The following is a 22,302-nucleotide window of genomic DNA, read 5'->3' as shown; positions in this document are numbered from 1 at the left end:
GATAGCAAATTAAGTATTTGTTCATAAAAAGATGTTTTATTTGGAAAATAAAAATATTGGCTTAATATATTTTAGCAACTTTAATATGATCAAATTTTAAACAAAGAATTTTAAGAAATAAATGAACATCTTATCTACAGATATTATAATTAATATTTTTTAGTTCTGTGTTATGAAGTGTGAAACTTCTTTGAAGACTGGTAAGAAATTTGCTCTAAATTCTCTACATGAGATAAATTTTCAATGTAAAGTATTTTAAATAGACATATGAAAGGGCGGGAGTGGTAACTACTAAAAGAGGCACTCGCAGAAATCATTATAGGATGTAGCATCATAAAAGATGTCAGTTGTAAAAGGGTTAAAAAAATAGATGCATGAAACATTTTCCTAAAGACAGTAATAGCAGAAATAGATAAATATCATTTTCTGGTGGTCAGACAGATATGGTGTTTCCATTTTAATGCTGATGTCAGGACAGTAATCCATTTTTTATCACTTTCAAATCAAACCACTGAAAAGAGTTCTGCATGTGATTGCCCCTAAAATGATGGAAAATTTGCAGTTACCACAAAATGTAATTGCAATTTTTTTAAGGAGTATTTCTTCTCACAAACATATTACAAATATGTTTTCTGTACTGCACTAGCAATCAACTGATTTCCAGATGCAACTTCAATGTTGGTTTTGACTTGGAAAAAGTTGAGGATGACTGATCCCCTGGTTCTCTGGCAGCAGTTCAGTAGATACACTTTAATTACAATTCCGTACAGTTAGTGTTCAAGGCACTAAATACAGTATGTTATCAGAAATGGAATTTTAATTATTCCATTTCTCAGTAGGTCAAAATCTAAATCTGTTATCCAATAATCTATGTTTCAAGCAATGTCTATAGTCTTGCTTGTTACCAAGGTGAATTGCAGAATATTTATGGATGTTTTGGAGTCTTGTCCAAGTAAAAGGTACTATCTCTAGCCATAGAGGATTAGAAGAGCCCTAAAGAACCTAAAGGAGGGAACCATGTCAGAACACTATTTTCGTTTTTAAAACAGCGGGCCCGCAATTTGACCAGAATCTATTTAGTAAAAAAAGTAAAATTAAAAACTTTGAAAATACATATTAAAAAGGAATTGTTCTCCCAATCAGAGAAAAATGTTTCTCCAAAACGTGAACTAGACATTTTTGTGAGTCAGGCATTATCGGGAACCATCAGCAATAAATAAACCAAGATACTGTGCTCTCTTCCCTGAATCATAACATATGCATTATGGAATATACATCTCAGAAAATTCTTAGATGGCTCATTAATTCCCTGTTCCATTTCTGCATGCACTACTGATACTAAGGTGACCTTTCACAAATCAAGCTATACATACAGCAGAGAGCCATCCTTTCTTTCTACTGAAGAAATTTTATTTTTAGGGAAACATTACTAACTGAAGAAATAAGCTTTCAGCTGCTTTCATGTCTTAGACTCAATAAAGGATAAGGATAGGGTATTTATCCCATGAGTGAACACCCTGAAGCAGTTATACGTGGTTGGCTTAAAGGAGATCTAAGAATCTCTGTTTGACAGACTGGCCATTTTCCAAATGAGAAATCAATGACTCTGTATTCTGGGTAAAGAAAAGCCAGGATGGTTTATGACTTGTTCTACATATACTGTGGATCCAGCCAAGCTCTGAATTACACACAGTTGAAGACAGCAAGACAGCAACAACCCATGTCCAATGAGGCCTTCAGCAGCATAAGGTACATTCTGGCAGGACTCTGCACAGACAGTGGCATGCTAGATTTTGGAATTCAGCCTGTAGAAAGACAAATATATGTAGCAGGAAAAAGGGAAGAAAACAATGGGGCGTTTCTGTGCCCAGGGTAGCCAGCTAAATAGACGCAGGCTGGTTTTGTTTCTGGCAAAGAGACTTGCAGAAAACCTGCAACAGATAAAAGGTAATTCTGCCTGCAGGACGAGTACATATCCTCATAATAGCTGTAGAATTCTGAACAAACAAAAATTCTATTTAGCTGTCAAAAGCAATGCGTATTTAGTTAATTATTGGTAAAAAAACCCCAAACAAACAAACACAAGAACCCCAAACCAAATCCCCCCAACCCCCCCAAAAATCCGATATGGAGGATTTGCACTATTTGGTATGTCATTTCTACGATCACATAGGAGGAGACAGAAAGGGACACATACTCTGCAGGACTGATCACGATGACCAAACAGAACAACAACAAAAAAAACAAACAAACAAAAACAAAACCAAAAAACAAACAAACAAAAAAACAAAACAAAAAAGAGGTTAATGAAAGTGTTAAATTTTAACAACAAACTCAAAGAACCAGATATAGAACTTGGTCATATTTTTTCCCACCATTTTGTCATGTTGTTGGCAGCAACATGAATAAAATTATTTACCTCTATTACTCAGGGTCTTAAAAAAGACACGTTTAAAAAAAAAAAAAAACAAAACAAAACCAACAAAACGACAAAAAAATCCAAACCAAAACAAAAAACCCCAGCCCTTTACATTCTTCAGAATTTTTTCTCTGCTTGTATACTCAAGCAGTGTTTTGATCTTTCATGTTGGGTTGACAGTCTTTCAGAACTTATACCCTCATTTATAATGCTTTTGGTGAACTCGTACCAGTGTACTAAACCAAACTATCCTTTATTCAGCTCCATGTTTCTATGAGCAAATAACAGCCTGTAGGGATTCAGCACATCAGCTGCTTAAAAGATAAACCTACCCAGCTTGATGAAAACTCTTCACCACCTTCCTGTTGAGAGAAAACAGTTACACATTTCTAATAAATGAAGCAGGAACTGTCATTTTTTTGGCAAACTGATAACTAGCTGTAACAGCCGCATTGCCACAAGTTGCTTTTCCAAAGTAATTACCATCAGGCTCCCTGTGGTATGCAGTGTTTAACACATTTCTTCTGTGTTAATGAATGCAAAAGCAGGCAACACCACTATTAGTAATTGCTTTTTATTCGTAGTCCTCATTTTCCAGATAGGTCACATTAAACACAGCCATTAAACAATAGCGGTTGAGATAATCCATACAATGTATGCTGCTTTGTTTGTTTTTTGTGTCATTCACCAGTCATTGGTGCAACTTTGAGCCATATGGGGAGACAGGGGCTGATAAATGCGAATGCCAACCTGTATCACAATTGGGCCAGAGAAGTCAAAACCTTAATCAGGTTTCATTCAATTACACTTCAAATCAACAAATCTTGATAGCCAAAACTCCCGTTTGAATTAATGCAATAATAATCACTGCCTGATGTCAAAATAAAGTAATTAAACAATTATGAGTGGGTGTATATTATGCTAGGCTTCAGACCCCTTCTTGACCTCAGCAATTTCCCTTCCATTGGACAGCAAACAGCTTGAAAGTTTATTTGAATGATGAATTTTGATTCACTATGGGCAATGTTTGTCTTTTAGGGGTAACTTGGACTGGGAAACCTATATTCTCAAGTGGCAAATCACAGTTCAGGAGAATCTCTTTCCTGATAAATATGTAAAAAAAAAAAAAAAATCCAGAAATAAAAAGGTCCTGATTTGATTGGGAAATTGTTTAAGGAACTCCCAGTTGATGGCTTTCATTAATAAAAAAAAAAAAAAAAGATATTGAATGCCTTATTTGCTATTCACAGTGTACAGTACAATTTTATTAGTTACTTAGCTTGCCTCCCTTAACTCTGCCACTCTTTTTATAATCATGTGGCAGATATTTTCTTTCAGTCTTATAAAACATGTATGTAAGGAATGGGAAATGGGAGAAATAACTCATAAACTTTATCTTTCATTGCTGCCTTTTTCTCCAGTGGCAATAGTAGAGATACCATAGAGAAAAAATACTTTTTTAATTCTTGTGTGTGTTGCACTTCCTTCACACACAATCATGTTAATTTTGGCTGAACCAGCGAAACTAACATTGTAGAAGCTCTGAAGGTTATTGGTTCATTATGTATCCATTCTAAATTGTGAAACAGATTTTTTAACCTGGGATATTCTTGGAAGCAGTATGCCGGAGATCTACAACAAAAGGCAGTTGTCAGCCAACTTAAATAAAAGCAAGATTTCCTAAACTCCTCTATAAAGCTGTGAGTCATGAATTCTGAATTACCTCAGAGTGGTAAATAAATAATCACTACTAAATACAGATAATGTGTTAAACAGCTAAAGCTAGTAAATCACTAGTGACAGAGAGCCTTAAGGTAAATTCCTCTTACATTGGCACAGCCCTTTCTCAGAATGTTGTGGTTTTATGTCTTCAGAAACATACATGAATTGTACAATTGGTTACTCAGTGTTAAAATCATTTATAAAATACACAAATCTCCATCACTTGACTGCATTTACATACTGGCTTAGATTTTGCTGAATAATGGATTTCACTGGCAGAGCTAAAGACTTGGTGCACAGACACTGGAGTGATGGGCACCACAGAAATACGTATAGAAGACTGATCAAACAATAAGAAATCCTCTCCACTATGGAATTTCAAGCTATCAAGCTATCAAGCGAAACCAATCTCGGGTCTCCTGGCCAAAAAAAAAAAAAATATAAAATTATATAACACAGACAACACCACATTTTAGATACATAAATTGTCCAAAACATGGAGAGTAGCTTGATAAAACATGTACAAGATCCTTTTTTTTACATGGAATTGTAGGCTTTTTTAACAGGAGGAGCTAAACGCAAACTGTCAGAATGGTTGTCTCCCAAACACAATTCACTGTAGAACTGACTAGCTAAAATCACCATTTAACAGCAATCCCAACATCAAAACAGGATGTCTGGTCAACTTTCTTGAACTGATGAAAACTATGGCTTTGTGGGATTTGAAATTGCCAACCTCTCTTATATATGTTTGTAAAGTACAGATTAATTTTAATAAACCCAATACAACATTTTTAAACAACGTGCCATAGTGGTATTTCCAACAGAGGATCTGAAGTATATAAGGGACAAATCCTGAGCTAAATATTTAATTCTTTTGCTTCTTCTTGTTCTGTGCAAGTTCATTTTGAATGTGGGTTGGTTTTTAACTTTCATCTGAAGGCAATTTTGAATTTTTCAAATGCAATAAAAGCACACTTAAAAAATAATAAAAAAGTAGAAACTATATCCCAAGTTATTCCCAAATACTTTTCAGAACAAATGAAAACCAAACTAAAAACACCTTCCAAAATAAGCAGAACTATATAGAATTTCAGTAAGTAATTGCACATTCTAAAGAATCAGATAAAATACTGCCCATGCCATATCGGCACTGACATGTTTTTCAGCTCTATGAACTTAATAGGAAAACTTTGCAAATGGTGGCATCTCTTAAGGAGTCAATCAAATATTCTACATTAAACAGGGTGACTGCATGTGTTTGAAAAAAAACAACAAAACAACCAAGGAGGTTCCAGGTGTTGCTTCGAGTGTAATTTTTGTTATTAAAACATGGGTTAGCAATAGAAGCTTCTACAAGGACTTGCACATAACCATGACTGATGGATGTATTTGTAGGCTGTTCAGTTAGCTCCATCAGCTCACTCAAACACATTTTGAACAGATTATGTACTGCAGTACTTCGTAGACCATACATTAAACAAGAGACTTTGCTCTGAGGCGCTGCTTCCCACAATCCATGGGGAAAGGAAGCAGGAAAAAACAAAACTCATAGAGTTCGACAGCTACTGAGGCAACACTTGCCATTTACAATATAAGCCCAAATATTTTTGCAACACAACTATATATTAATTTAATAAAATACACAATATAGCTCTTATACACTCAACAATTTGGCTCATATGCACTGAATCTGCAATAAATCAATAAAAATATGTCATTTGATGTAAACACACTGAATCTTCTTACATTTGCACATTTAAATGATCATGTGATTTTTGTGGATGTCTAAGACATTTTCACTTTCCTGAGCTATTTTAGTGTCCAAAAATGAATAAAAAAGTGTTAATAATGTTAATTTCTTTTGTGTATTACCCTTAAAGGTAACTATTTTTTTTTAAACTTTATTTTACTTCAGTTTTTTTAAAACTTAATGCTAACTATTTATAGTTTGTTGGACACTAAAACGCTAAATAGATATTAAAATCTTTTTTTTTTTTATCAAGTGAATTAGCTTATGTGTGTGCAGGACAAGATGGACTATATCATTTTACATTTAACCTTAATATGATATGAAGTGTTTTACTAATGATCAAGATATGTTTTGTTGAATAATGACTTGGAATGTGTTTTTTTGTTTTCTTTTTCTTTTTTTTTTTTTTTTCCATATTTGTGGCAGATAACTTTGTACATAAATGTTTACCACAAATGAACGTTAATGTTTGGTGTCACTTGGACTACTACAAGAACTCTTTTTAGGACTTTCAGTAGAAGGCTGTGGTGACTGCTGGAAATCCACCACAGATCAGAATTATTCAACCCTGTTTTTCTTGGGGTTTATACGTAAACAGTAAAGTCAGCATCAGCTATTGAGGACAGTCTTAAAGTATCAGACGTATTTCCATTCCACCTTTCTCACACCTTTCTATCAGATTGTCAAAATGGCACCGTCTTTCCTTCTTTCGTTTTGTTCTTAGTGTACTTGACTCTGTCCTAATGAAAGCTTGGTCAAAATGAAACCAGTGTTATCTGTCAAAAAGAAAGAGCAGTGAAAAGAACATACTTGTGGGCACTTCAGATGTTCACTAAAAGCCTTAAAGCAGCATTGGTCTTCCTTCATTCCTGTGAATCTGTTACAACCAGGGGATTTATTTATTTATTTACTTTTAATCAGCAGAAGAGGAACATAACTGCCAGCCTGTCCTTATTTTCCCCCTCACTTTCTGACGGCCACAGGGTCACTTCCCCGACAGTCCTGCAAGAGCTTGTCTATTTCTCTCACAACTTCCTCGGCATCCACCGACTCCCTACCTAGATCCCGGGCTGAACGGTCTAACTGCTCCAGAACAGAGTCCATCTCACTCGAGTCTCGACTCACTCGGGAATGCACATCTGCAAAGGCCCTAGCCATCTGATCTGATGCAATGAAGGGAGCGTCTTTTGACTGTTTACTAGGCGATAGATACTGACTGTCAGTTGACAAGTACTGGCTGCTTGGTTCAGCCAAGGCTCCTGATTTCACTTCACAACCATCCAGTGGTCCTTTTGTTGAGGTGCAAGGCTCAATGCATGTCTTGGTTGGGCTGCTCGATGCTGAGGGAACCTCCTGAAGCAGAGGACTCAGGGCACGTTTGGCTTTTAAGTAAGGTTTAACATTGGCAATGAGAATAGTGTGCTCTCTCTTGTCTTTCCCAAATGTACAAAAAGTCTTTTTCCCAGTGGGATTCACAGTTTCATATGTCTCAGTCTCAACATTAGCTTCAACTGTGGGTACAAAGAGATTTGTGCGATAATCTGCATTCTCAGCCTGACTGGCTGCAGGGAACTGTGGCATCCAACACCTGTCAGAATGACCAAGCACTCTGCATTCATCTGTGCAGTTAACACATTCTTCTTGCTCTGTAAAACAAAGGAGAAAGAGAAAAAAACTCTAATTATAAGTGGATTTCTTTAAACTAATGGATAGGCTATGATCAACACGTGACGGGCTTACTTGACATCTGGTTTCTTAATTATGGAGAAAAAGAAGAAGCTATAATTAAAATATTTCAGAAGGCTTGCATAAACCTGTTAGTTGAGACAATAGATTTATTTAACTCTGTTCTCTGCATATTAAAGCATTCACACAGCCCAATGGAAGTATAAAGGGGTCATTAGAGAATCATTCTCAGTGGAATTGAGCTTCATCTGTAAACTAATCTGCTGTAGAAATCTGTTAGGCTTTGTTCTGTAAAACTCATCCTAGAAAAGAGAGAACGGTACTTAAGGAACTCAAAAGGCATTATCAGGATTAATTTTTCAAATCAAATAACTGAGCAATGACTGCCTTTCTGGAAATACAAACACTCATAAAAATCAGCAAGCTGGCTTTTCATTTTTGTCACCTCCATTTTGTTTATAATTGTTATGTTGTGTGACAGTCACAAAATAAAAAGGTTTTCTTCAAAAGCGTACTTTTCCTGCTGAGAACAGAGAACTAGAATTTTCTATCAGTATGCATTAAATATAAGCTTGTCAAAAAGTGCATATTGCAATTTTATTAGACATGAGCATGGATCGTGTAATCAGTTTTCCCCTTTTTTATTTTGGTGCAAGTAAGTGAAAATGGATTTGCTCAATACATACAATTTGGAAGAATGACAAACCATGACATGCTGTTTGAACTGATAATGTTTTCAGATAGGATTTCTATATTCTTATTTCTTTCAAAGAATATAGTTAAATATGCCTTTTCATTCACTACATTTTTAGAACATAAATTTTGATACTTTTGATTCTACAAGTCAAAGACATAAAGAAAACTTTCTACTTTGAAAACCTTAGTTTGTCTGTCATTTTACACTAATAGAATATGTTTGGGCCACCATTTACCATTTTATAATTGCACACTCTAATCCAACATCAGGGGTAAGGAAAATTCCAAAAATACCCCTGAAATCTGCTTTTTAGAAAAACACAACTCTGATCCAAGTTGCTTTATTTTCCTTCTTCTCAGAACTCTCTAGCCAATACTGATAGAATAAATCCTTTTATCATCTCTAGGTTTCAACCAGCTATACACTGGTCTTTAACTATTAAGCATTTTCTTCCACAAAATGGGCAGATGGGTTAAAATATTTATTTTTGGGGGGAAACTTAGTATTTACAAAGTACCTGGAATTCCAGTTAGACAAAAAACTATGTGTATACTTTTAAAGGGGAAACACACACATGGAGACATGCGTAACACATCTTCAGAAAAGCAGAACAAACTTGTTGACCAAAAGATATAGACAATTTAAGTGATCATCATTTTTTGAAATTAGAAAATAAATTCTTAGTAATCTAATAATATGACACCAGATTCGTGGACAGTTGCACTGCAGAACCTGCCACAGAAGAAACACCAAAGGTGACCTATGAGAATCCAATAGTGTAAACAGCTTTGTTCACATTTCTAAAAAGAGATGAATAAATGCTACTTAAATTCAAGTAAAATTCTGTTATGTCAAAATGATCAGTTAAATCGGGGTGAGATAATTTACTCAGAAGTGATACTTTTTAACGATACAATTCTGTGACAAGTGTCATTCTGTATATGTGTTCTCTTCGTTGAAGAGTTTAAGATCTAAGACTGGGGTAAGCCCTAAAAAATATCAAAAGCAAGACAGAATGAGGTACAGGGAGAGGAGAACACAGTGTAATTCTTGAGGAAAAGAAGGTCTTTAAACATCAAATTCACAGAGGTGAATCAGCCTCACCTGTTAAGATCATGGAACAGATCTTCCTGGAAGATATATCAAAATATATGGAAGACAGGGAGGTGATTAGAGACAGGCTTCACCAAGGGCAGATTGTGTCTGACTAATCTAGTGTCCTTCTACAATGGAGTGACTGCAACAGCGGACAAGGGAAGAACTATGGATGTCATCTACCTAGATTTTTGTAAGGTCTTTGATACAGTCCCCCATGACATTCTTGCTGCTAAATTGGAGAGAAGTGGGTTTGATGGATGGACTGTTAGATGGATAAGGAATTGCCTGGATGGTCGCATGCACAGAGCTGCAGTCAATGGCTCAATGTCCAAGTGAAAACCAGGAATGAGTAGTGTCCCCCAAGGGTCCACACTGGGACCAACATTATTTAATATCTGCATCAATGACATAGACAGTGGGACTGAATGCTCCCTCAGCAAATTTGCAGATCATACCAAGTTGAGAGGTGCAGTTGACTTAGTAGAGGGAAGGAATGCCATCCAGAAGGGCCTTGGCAGGTTTGAAGATTGAACCCATGTGAACCTCATAAAGTACAACAGGGCCAAGTGCAAGGTCCTGTGCCTAAGTCAGGGAAATAACCGGTATCAATACAGACAGAGGGACGAATGGGTTGCGAGCAGCCCCATGGAGGAGGACTTGGGGATATTGGTGAATGAAAAATTGGACATAAGCCAGCAATGTGCACTCACAGCCCAGAAAGACAACTGTATCCTGGGCTGCATAAACTGAAAGAGGACAGATTTAGATTGTAAATCAGGAAGAAACTCTTTAATGTGAGGGTGGTGAGACACTGGAACAGGTTTTCCATAGAAGTTGTGGATGACCCTTAATTGGAAGATTTCAAAGTCAGGTTGGACGGGGCTTTGAGCAACCTGATCTAGTGAAAGACCTTCCCATCCATAGCAGAGGGGCTGGACTAGATGATCTTTAAGGTCCCTTCAAGCCAAACCATTCTATGATTCTATGACCTCCAAGAAAAAGTAAGCTGCACACTGGTTTTAGTATACAATAAAAGTTAGAATTATTGTCATGAAAAGAAAGAGTAAAAGACAACTCGTATACTGGGACTGTAACATAGTGAGAAGAGTTTAACGAAGAGATTTAAGTTTGTGGTGCTTGATTTTACTTCACTTGAACAAGATGGCATTGGTATACATAACCATAGAGACAACATATATGGTGACAATAGCTTAATGAAAAGGGAGCCATACAAATAAAGGACATTGTTATACACCTCATGTTATACACTTCATTCCACCCATTAGTTCATCTCCACTAAAGTTCTCTGTATCTAGTTTTCCAGAGCTACTACAGCATCAAACAGCTGCTACTTAAAATGGCCAAGTGAAATTGCTACTCCTTCTCTCAAAAAAAGGAAGGCATAAAACTCCACGAACCAAACAAAATCAATATATTTTAAAAGGTACATGTGGCAAAACCATTGGAGAGGAAGGTTCTGAGCTTTATCATGGGTTGGACAGTAGTTAATACTAGCCAGGTTTCATTACATTTCATCACAGATATCCAACAGAAATACACAAACAAAAAAAATGCCCTGAGCCCAACACTTTTACTATTAATTCTAGAACTTTAGATCTTACAAATGCTTGCTATTAATTAATTTTAGTCTTCTTCTCTTCCTCCTAATCCTACAAAGTAAATTTCCGTCAAGCTCAGCCTCAGCTTTAAAAGTGGACCTATATAGTAAGGAGAAATAGTAGGTGTTTTGTTTAGGACTTTCTCTAACCATATCTAAAATTATGTGGAATTCATGACAATGCTGAGTAAAAGTTTTCTGGCACTTTTAAAGGTTTCCCTAAACAATTAATCAGCTTTCCAACTAACTGCTTTATTTTGTAAACTTAACTATCCTTTGTATGAATTTTTGTAAATAACTGTGGTCCCTATTTAACAAAAGATGAAAATAGAAACATGGTGCATGTTAGCTACCATAAAATGCTTAGAACTGCACAATCAATTGACCAGCACTCCTTTCTTTCGTTTCAATTATTCCATCAAAGCAGGAGTCTTCTCTGCTCCTTTCTTTCTCACAGAAAAAAAAAAAAAAGTAGCACTTCCTGTAAAACTTTCTAACTGTATTTAATGTGTCAGAGCTCGCAGTGTGCTGGGAGACCATCGGTAAACACAATTGGGAAGATTTCAGTGCATTACAAAATACTTCAATAAACCACAAAAAGACCATCTGTAGAAGGAAAACTACTACCTGCCTTTCAGGTACTAGTTCTGTGTCATATTATTTTAAAATGCATTAAATAAATTTTCTTACATTTATATACAATTCTCTGCTATCTACATTGACAACATATATATATGCGTATGAAATATACAACTGGGAAAATATGTCTTGGCACTGTCTCTTGTTCTAAAACTTGACTGAATCATACTTGTTTTTAAAAAAAATAATAAAATTGTTCCCTGAACTAAGATTGAAATGAGCAAACTTTATATGAAAGGTAGATCACAGAAGTTCTCAGCCACTGGAAATAAGTCAACAACACTAGGTATTCAGTACTATGCCATAAACTGTGTTTTGAGGTTTTCCAGACTCATTAGGCTAATTTTGTTATACGTTCTAAGTTATTAAATTAATAGCTGTTATGCATGTCCTACATATACACTGGGTATGAGGATAACTCTTACACGGTATTTACATTATTCATTACTGCCAATAAAAATACAAAGTTTGCTGTAATCTCTAAGTAAAAGAGAGATATATGATATAGCATATATATGTTATATATATTGTGTGCCATATCTTCCTTCCCCTTCTCATTTCCTGCATTTGCTGGAGCAGTTTTTATACTTGCATTCATACTCACAGTATTGACTAACTTCCCATTTCTGTTCCCTGGGTATCCTAGCAGTGACTGAATTAAATATGAAGCCCAAAAAGAAGAAGAAACAAATACTGAATGACCTTGAAGTGAAAACTACCTGCGTTGCATGAGCTTTGGTGCTGTAATGTTGAAAATCTGTGTCTTTTCACTTCTCTCTTTTATGTCACGTCATAGGAAATGGATTTTGAGTATTGATTATCATACATTATAAGCTGCTCGTCTCACCATTAGCCTGTAATTTTGACGGCTACAGCTAGCAGACAGTGAAGAAAATCGAACAGGCACTCTTGTACTTGCAGCAGAAACTATAAACACACAGTGAACTATCACCACCAAAGGCCAAATTAGTATATATGAGAAAATAGAACAAATTTAAAGATAAATATATAAATACATATATATATGTAAAATAGGTCATACACTGTGCTGTACAGCAAGATGTGCTGGTAGAGTGATATGCACCATCGGTCTTTATCTCTATACTTGTCTTCCTCCTGTTGAAAATAAACCCTTAACAGTGCAAGTGTGTACAATAAACAGAAGCAGCCTAGAGGTTTCCCTAACTCTCTGGAGTTTTAAGGGTAAACAGTCAGAAGTGCTTTATGCACTTAGGGGAGAACACACACGAAAATAGAACTGCTAAATTATCAGCCGTAGAAAGAAAAGGAAACAAGCTATCTGGAAACAACAGTCACCTAGGTAGGAAATGTATACTGGATAGAAATTTAAGATGGTGTAGGATGAAAGTTATGTTGGCAACATATAAAATGCAATGCAAGGTATGTATTTTGGTGCGACATAAGACGTATCTTACGTATTTTATTCTGTATTGCCAGGGGAGCTATATTTAACATCTATCTTCTGTAGCAAGCTTAAAGCAAAAGATACTTTTATTATGCTATCTTTAATTTCCTATGCTTTCCTCATCAATATTGTGAACAGAATTAAATATGGTACTGATTTCACCCTAAATATATTGCACTATAAAGTTAATTAATTAATGCTTTAGATAGCTGGATCCTTTCAATGGCTAAAACTGAGATATCTTAGTTTGACTCACTAATTATATGAAATTTGCATAATGGTAACAAAGAAGAAACTCAAGAATTTATTTATTTTTTTTTTAACAGTGACTCAATGTAGCCAAACTGAGTTAATAAATACAGTATTTTTTTCTAATTTAATTGGACTCTAATTATTTAAATTACACATAAGGAGACAAAGCAGAAAAGCAAATGAAAAGTAAACAATCCATGTACATAAAACATCCGAATACAAACATTTTCAAGAAATATTTAATGTAGTATGTTTATACGATGAAGAACACTATTCTCTGTGTCAAAGTACTCCACGGGTAAAAAAGAAAATGTCTAGGTTTGTGTGTAGGGAAAATCAGACTTTAAATATATGTATATGCACATACACATATATGCTTTTATATGTATGTATATATGTATGTAAATATATGTATATACACATATATTTAAAATCTGGTTTCCCCTATACACAAACCTGGACCATAGACCTAGACCTCGACCTAGACCTACACCTACACCTATTAAATTATACTCCTCCCAAAACCTGTAAATGATGTTATCAAATTGTATTTGAAGTTAAACAAAGCAGACAGAGTTCGGATCATTATAATTTATAAGATATAACGTGGTACATGGTCATTCAAGCGCATTATTTTCTAAGAACCTTTTACTCACAAAATATAAAAAAATGTAGCTTTGTATTACCATATGTTCACCAATGAAGGCTAACTAAGGATATGGCTAGGTAAGTACATAAATGACACTGAATATTTTAAAACGTCAATAGCTTTTGTAATTTTTTATTGTCCTAGGAAATGCTAGTCTATCTTTCAGATATCTTATTTACTCCTTTTTCCTCTTTCAACAGATGACACCTAGATTTTACTATTGCATAAACATCTCTTCCTAGTTGACTTTTTTTCTTCTTTTCTATAAATTTGGAAGCTAAAAAATAATCATTAATTGTCAGGGATGGCTCCTTGCTGACCCAGTTGACCAGAATGGCTATCAACTAACAGCTCCAAATGAAAAATACACTGGAGGACCCATTCCAAAATGTATGTGTGTCTTCTTTTTGAAGCACACAGTTTCATTCTGCTGATACAATCTACCTTCACTCCTGCAATGCTCTATTCTTCATTGCATTACAGAGTGAACAGTAATGCACATGGTTTCTGACCCTTGTTTCACATTACAAAGAAAAAGATCTGCCTTTGAATGCATGCATGGAGTTCACATTGACTTCCCTAGGAGATAGATTCATTTCACTCTTGATGTTGTGAATTTGTGTTCATTATTGAAAATATTTCCATTTAGAATTCACTCCATAATGAAACAAGGTGTAAAATCTTCTGTAGCTTATATTTCTATGGTCTAAGCACAAACACGTAACATAAAAAACCCAACTAGTACTTGCTTTAGACTAGTAAAATATGTTTTATGTCATTTAATACCTTGAATAGATATGAAAGATCTGTATTTTCTGTACATATGTGTAAACAGATGAACAATAAATGGCATCTAATGTCTAATAGAGAATATAAATAACTCTGCGTTTCAGAACTTCAGTATTTTCTGCAATATGACCGGAAAACCTCCCAGAATTACTGTCTTACTTTTTTACACGGTTTATGGTGAAATGGTTTTATGGTGAAATGGTGTCTTACTTTTTTATTTGAGACAGGCAATTGTCTTTACTATAAGAACTGAAAAGGCTATAAGTGGGTATTTATTACAGGAGAAAAATAATGGGCTGCTTTGACATGTCCTAAACACTGGGGCTATATGACACTTCTGACGAGAACAATCAGCTAAAGTACTACTACTGTGGTTGGATTCCTGTTTAATTACAATTGATTTTGACATAAATGATCAGAGGTAAACAAATACTTCTATACACATGCTTGCTGTTATTAAACAGAGCTGTCTCCGATCTGAGTATTTATATTGGCTTGTCTGTTTAAAGGCTCCTTTCAGTTAGGCAAAGCAATTATGTAGCTCAGATTGGCAAAATGACTGGTGGTAAAATGAGAATGGATTGCCACTTTTTTAAACCTCTTGGATCTCGTGGTCTTTTCCTGATATTATAACCACAAGCTTCTGATGTCTATAATCCTTACATAGTTTCCCCATTTTTGTTGTTGGGTTTTTGTTTGGTTTTTTGTTTGTTTGTTTGTTTGTTTTTCTGCTTGTTTTCTGCACACAGGATAAAGAGAATGTATATTTTTTTATTGACGAGACACAAACCACTTTGAGAGCAATAAAAAATTGTGTGCCTATGGATTTAATTCTAGCTCACATTTGTCCCAAACCATAAATATTGGGGGAATATTTTAGGATTACATGGAGCACTACAGAACACTTAACATTTTTCTTATGGAAGTATGCTTTAAATTCATACTTATGATTTAATGGCAATCACATATTTTTCTTTAAAGACAGCATAAGAACAAGAAAACATTTCTGTTACCTGAGAATTTTCCATCCTCACAGCGGGCTGGTCCACAGATCCCAACAATGGGTCTTTGGCCTCTGCCTTGCTGTTCTGGAGGCAAATCAGACCTGTGAGTCACAGACAGGGATAGGCTCTGCTTCCAAAATTCACAACAATATCAAAACTTCCACAGCAGAAAAACAATTTCAATCTGTGGCCCAGGCACAGCTCACGGCCCTTGAATTTTTTCACTATGCTTCTCAAAGGTACAAACACAGAAGTCTATAGTTGGCAGTGAACTGAAAATGTCTGACTAGTAAAAAGGGTGTCTCATTTCTTATTATCAGAAGAGAAAGAGGAAAGGCTGAGACCGCACACCCATTTTTGGTTTCTAATGTTCACCCGTAAGTCAGGCTGGCACCTACTCGAATTTGCAGTAAAAAGTCCATATGACAGTCATGAAAATGTATTTTGGCCTCTTCCTCATCCCACCATAAAAAACTCTTCCCAGCCCAGGGCTGCAGGGAGGAAACATACATGGGCTAGTTATGCCAGCCCTGCACTTAGCTAAGAAGCTACAGGGAAACTTTAGTGATCTGACAGATTCATAGTTTTAAACAGCAAATCTTTGTTGTAGAGCCCAAAAGCTGTTTCCTGGAAAAGAAGAGAAACAAAACTGCAGTAATTAACAGAAGAGAACAGGCTTGTGGATCTGTTAGAAAGAACATTTTTAATATAACACATTTTCCTACTCTTGATCAAGACAGTTCCACAGATTTTACAGTGGGATTGTTTCAATGCTGGCACTAAAAATGCAATAACTCATAAATCTGAAACCTAACTGAATTTGTGTAATCATTTGCAGAATTTGCATGATATTCCCATTCCTTTTTACTAACTTTATTGAGATCTAGTCACAATTATAAGAATAATTTCCATATCTAATATGTAATATTTATTTAATACTAACACTGTATATTGTACTGTGGCAATGTTTAGGAATCCAGTCATTAACCAGGCCCATTGTGAGGCATCCTATATGAATATTAATAGATTTTACAGTTAGAGACAAGAGGTAACAGGTGATTATGACTAACAAAAGCAATGAATGGGAAGGAAAGACACCATTAGTGAAAATATAATCATGTTGTTGACATTTCCTGAAAATACCAGTATAAAAGCTCCATAATTTAAAGAAGTTATCCCCATCTGTCACATCGTCAAGCCACCAACGATTAGTATATATTACACCACTGAGCCTTCCTCACCAGTTGCCAATTATCTCAGTATACAAATCTTTAATTAAAAGGCACCAAGCTTTTTGCTTTGTAAGCTTGTCTCAAATTTGGGTATGACAACTTGTTCGCAGACGTTGACTGATGAGGGTGCCATTGAGGAGAGAGACACGAAAGGCTTCTGAAGAAATCTGTTTCTATGTCCTTTTGAAGGCTCTGTTTACATCCTGACTGTAGGTAGACTCTGCTGAATGGAAGTCTGTCAGGTTCTGTGTAGGAGCATGATTTCGTCCAAAACAGAATCAATGCAGTAAAGCTTTTCAAATGCTATCTGTTTTCCTGTACAAAGTCTCACAAAAAATGACTAACGGCTATATGGATGCTAAACCATTCAAAATCTGGACACTTTGGTGAAAGAGAGTAGTTTCCTCCACATTCCAGCCAGCATGCCTGGATTTACATTCAAAATCTCCTTTACCAGACATAATGAGACCATGTCTGTTTTGTACTGATAGATGGAAAATCCCACTGGGTACCATTTTCTTCTTCAAAATGTTGATGTCATATACAGGTCATATACTTTGGACTGCATGGGTGGTACAACATATCTGACCGAACAGGAGGAAGAATGCTATTCATGATGCTGCTCTCAGAAAAACACTGAAGTTGTCCAGGCATTTTAAGGAACTCTCATTTGGACATAAGGATAAAGAAATACCTTCTTAGGAAAAAGAAAGTATTTAAGAGCTTCATATAGAGTCACCCCTATGCTACGATAAGTAACATATTCATTATTGTTTGATTAGATGGGGCCCTAGACTATTGTTTAGTAGGTTGCTGGTGTTGTGTTTTATTACTACCTTCAAAGAGATTTGCAGAAAGGGATTACCCTTATGCCAGTTTATGAAGCACCTGCATTCTCTTAGGAATTTGAGTTTCTTAGTGCTATCCTGCTTAGCTTTCCGCCTGGATAGTACGCCAATCAAATCATTCAGAAAGAATAATTAATGATGCCTTTTTCAAATCTGACTCTCTAAATATAACTTGTTTGGTAAAAAGATTTGTACACGTAATCAGATTCAATGCCATATTTTCAGGTCCTCCATGAACTGTAAATGAATTTCTGAAAGACACTTACTGAAGATGACTTCACATCTTCCTTTCCCCAGATCCTTCACCAAGAACCTTAATTTCCAGATCACTTTCTTATATTTCAAGGATCAAGGAGATTATAGATATTAGCACTAATACAGAGAATCTCTCCTGCTAGTTACTTTATGCAGCAGCTGAGCTGCTCAACTGAGAGTCATCTTTTCATTTGTCATCTTTGCATTTGTTATGGCTTCAACTTTTGTACTGATGTCAGAGTACTGTGATGCGACAAAACATATCTTTAAGAAAAATTGGTAATTTGGGAACTATTTCCAAAGATGTTGTCATTACATGCTCATTGTTTTCATTAATGTCTTCACTTTTTAAGCCTGCTAACTGTTAGAAGCTATTTTTCTGGTCTCTAGCAACCCCTCACGTGGGCCCTCATCGTGTTCTTATAAAAAATGAATTTTAGTCCTGGAGATAGAATTGTATTTACAAACATCACCACCAAGTAAGAGGCAGTTAGGGTAATTTCTCTTTGTTGTGCCTTCAGCTTACTTAACTGAACACCCTACAAAGGATATCCAGCAGTGAGGCATTACGTAAGTTAAACACTGTTCTGGCAAAGCAAGTAAAAGATGCAACTGCTACCTTTAAAGCTGCTGAAGGATTCAGAATATGTCAGTCTGTGTCTATCTATTGGCTTTCTTTAAAAAAGTCTTTACTCTGTAAAGGTGATGAAGATACTACACCCCTAGAAAGGGGGCAGACAAGCTCTAAAATGCAGTAAAGCCTTCTCTAGACCATATTCAACTAGATCATATTCAACTTTCTTGAGGTATTTAGAGACATTTGCATTTACTGGAACTTATCACTATAATATTTACTTGATTCAGAGTTTCATGTATGCTTTACACCATGACTGGATTTTAACGGGTCCCCCTCCTCCCAGACGTTTTGTTCTATTGGAAAGAAAAGGCAAGAGACCTGTACAGTTATTATTGGGTTGAATTCTTAACATCACAGATAATGGGAAGCAGAGAAAACTGAGCCCCAATATCTCCTGCATGGTTTGTCAAAAACAGTCTCTGTGTTTCCTAATAAAAATATGGCTTTGCTTTGTTTTTCTTTAAGAAAAAGAATTGCTTTAATTCCCAAGGAGACAAAAATTGTGTGTGAAGCACCATATCTGAAAGCAAGGCTCTGTCTGACCTTGAATAAATTCTTTAAGGAATTAAGGTAAGAAAAAATTGTTTTATGGAAAAAAAAAAATAGAACTTTTTGTTTGTTTGGTTGGTTGGTTGTTTTTTTTTAAGTCTACCTGTTACAGCGCAGGCATGGTATGTATCCCACTTCTCAGGTATCTAAGAAACAGTTTAGCAGAGCTCTAAACTTATTTGTAAGCTCTCAAGTGACTCTCTGCAGTTCCAGCTGAAGATGGATACAAGGCAGCTAATTTGCTACCACCAAGGGAAAATGTTGTAACATAAAAACATTCCCTCCCTTAGCTTCAAAACTGTCGAGTGCCTAGGGAGCCTGACTATTTGTAGAGTTGATACTATGCATATGCTTCCTCTGTAACTGTTACATGCATACATCTGGCATCTGTCTCTGTGTTAAACAGACTTAATTGTCCCCAGTATTACTATGTAAAAACCCTCTAACCTAAGATGGTTAGAGCAAAAAGAAAGAAATGAAAGGATGTATGTGATTTCTGTAGAATTATTTTTGCATTATTGGCAAGATATGCAAAGAGCTCTGCACTATGGCTATCAGCAAAATATTTTAGCTCTGCCTTATGAATAACTTTAAATAGAGATTACACTTTTTTCTTAGCATGACATTTGGAACTTTGTACAGCCTCTTAATCAAATGGGGTTGTTTTAGCTGGAATTGGGGTTTTTTTTCCATTTATTCCCCTCCTTTTTTTTTATTTTTTTATTTTTTTTTATTTCCCCTTCAGACTTCAGAGCATTTAATCATTTGCCAGGCATAGCTGGACCAATTCTGAAGAGATGTCATCTCTTGTTTTTTAGATGATATAAGGGCAACTCTACATGTTAGTACATTATTCAGCTCACCGCTGCCAGTGAAGCCAAGACTCAGGCAAAGCACTTGATTTCAGGTTTCAATATATTTTTAAAAGATCAAAGAGCATGGCAAATCTTGTTCTTTGGTTAGGCAGACCATGCAGAATAGTAAAAGATGGAGGTAGTTTCATAGAGCTAATACTAAATTGAAGGCCTTTTGAAGTTATTTTAACCTTGGTGTCAATGTTCATCTCAAAAACCCCCAGCAAAGTAAAAAAAAAAAAAAAAAAAAAAAAAAAAAAGCTTCTAATTGGGAAAACACACAGAAATGAGTTCTTCCTGTAAAGTAAGATAAAAAAATGTGGGTGAATTGATATCTGACGTCATTCGTAATAGCAAAACTGAAATATGCTCAAGGTTCTTCTTGTGCTAAGATTTATTTCTTTGAGCAAGACTACAAAGCATAGCCTTTCCTAAGGCAACTATACCTGCCTAAGTTTATTTAGGATTCAGGGAAAAGGTATTCCTACAGCTGACATCTTCTGAAGAGCCTGTTTTCTTCCTACCATGTGCACTAAATCCTGGTGAGCAAGAAGACAGACCATAGTTTTTTCACTCCTCCTGTTTAAGCTTTATAATCATGCAACAGGGAAACAAACCAGAGAGAGCTTCCATCTAATCTGCTATTTAAGGGAGAGTTCTTGACAATCAAAAGACTGGGGGGGGGGGGGAGAAAAAAAAAAAAAAAAAACAAAAAAAAACCAAACCACAACAAAAAAACCCAAGAACAACAAACAAACCAAAACCAAACCAAAAAAACCACTGGAAGTAGACCCAGAGGCTGAATATTAGTTTCATCACATGCCTAACAGCAGCTGTAAGAGAGAATAATTTCATTCAAGAAACAGAGATAGCCACATAATATAATTTCTGACAATTAAAATTAGGCTAGAATTCTTTTGCGGCCTCTAAAGGCAACGGAGAAAGGTTAATTCAACAAGCCATTCAGAATGTCGGTGATATGCTCCAGGCTTAAACACTTCCCAGACAGGCCTACCTATAAGTGTGCATGGAGTTGATGTCCTGAAGTTATCTACCTCTGTGTTATAGATATGTACCCATCAGTCTTTTTAGTTGTCTTAAGCTTTTCAGCACTCGGAAAATTTGTTTGAGTCTAAGGGCCCAATAGTCCCTAATTTAATGTAGATGGTATTTAGGTGTGTAACTCAGCATCATGAGTCCTTTTTTTCCAAGATGTACTCCTAATGCACATTGTCCTTCCATTGGTAAGAAAATTGTCCCCTTGCAAACTAATAACTTAGTGATTACCTCCACATATAACTTCTGGGATTTCCACAGAATATTCGTTGGTATCTAGTCAGATCAAGATTCGTGGTATTTTTCCACTGAGCTATTTTCTTGCAAAAGTAAAGCAACTTTCCTTCTCCTCTAATACTGTGCTACCATGCTTATACTAAGCTACTACTTTTTTTACAAAGTAAATTTGTGTCAAAGTGCTGCATTTTGAAAGCCTGAGGGAACACATTGGGATCTGCTGCACTTCACTGAGGCAAATTGTAGCTGATCCACTACCTTCCTGCAGCTGCAGCTCTGTCTCCAACTAGGTTCTTGTTAGAACCGTAGCAGGGAGTGGCTTTGCTGATGTATGGGTGCTGCCACCTTTTCACAAGCAAGATGTTTGACATAGTGTGAAGTGGCTTATTCTTTTTTTTCTTTTAATTTTATTTCCAGAAATTTAGCAAGAGAAATCCAGATCAACTGATCAACTATACTTTGTGTACAGAGCAAGTTGGCACCTTAAGTATGACTAGCACATCATCCTAGCTTCTAATGGAATTTAGAGTTAGTGGCTGAAGAGAGCCAACATCCTTCTTGCCAACTCTTCTGTCCAGCCGTACCTTGTTTTTGCAGCCCAGGCTCTGTCAGCTCACATATCTAGCAGAATCCTAAAAACAGCAAAGTACTGGATACCTTGCAAAGGTGCTAAATTCCACTTTTCCCTTTCACCTACAGTTCAAACCTGCAGATCTTCTGTAAATATTACCAAAGCATATATTTAGCTTTTGCTTAACTAGGAAAATAAAAGGAAGAGATGTTCATGAATCACAGCACATATTTATGTAGCAGATTTTTCATGCCTATCTGCCTGTTCTCAGAGTACAGGATTTCTAGCCTTGGATTTCGGAGCTGGACTTT

At 35.8% G+C, this 22,302-nt stretch overlaps 1 protein-coding gene across 9 annotated transcripts in view; it reads right to left on the bottom strand.

Annotated features, from left to right (window-relative positions):
• PCDH17 (protocadherin 17) overlaps positions 1 to 22,302 on the bottom strand; it is a 142,047-nt gene that overhangs the window by 44,722 nt on the left and 75,023 nt on the right. For 2 of the 9 annotated variants that reach the window (XM_063335171.1, XM_063335181.1), the window contains exons 5-6: positions 15,762 to 15,836; positions 2,505 to 7,540 (exon numbers count right to left, since the gene is read on the bottom strand). The exons of 1 other annotated variant lie outside the window; for it this stretch is intronic. In XM_063335171.1, the coding sequence (XP_063191241.1) occupies positions 6,858 to 7,540; positions 15,762 to 15,836 (758 nt within the window). In that variant the 3' untranslated portion in view covers positions 2,505 to 6,857. Of the gene's footprint in view, positions 1 to 2,504; positions 7,541 to 15,761; positions 15,854 to 22,302 lie in introns of those variants that run through there. 6 more of the 9 variants (XM_063335200.1, XM_063335224.1, XM_063335209.1 and 3 more) reach the window with 6 other exon arrangements.

Source organism: Chroicocephalus ridibundus, chromosome 1, assembly GCF_963924245.1.
Source record: "Chroicocephalus ridibundus chromosome 1, bChrRid1.1, whole genome shotgun sequence".
NCBI lineage: Eukaryota > Metazoa > Chordata > Aves > Charadriiformes > Laridae > Chroicocephalus > Chroicocephalus ridibundus.
This window is presented reverse-complemented; position numbering and strand designations above follow the sequence as displayed.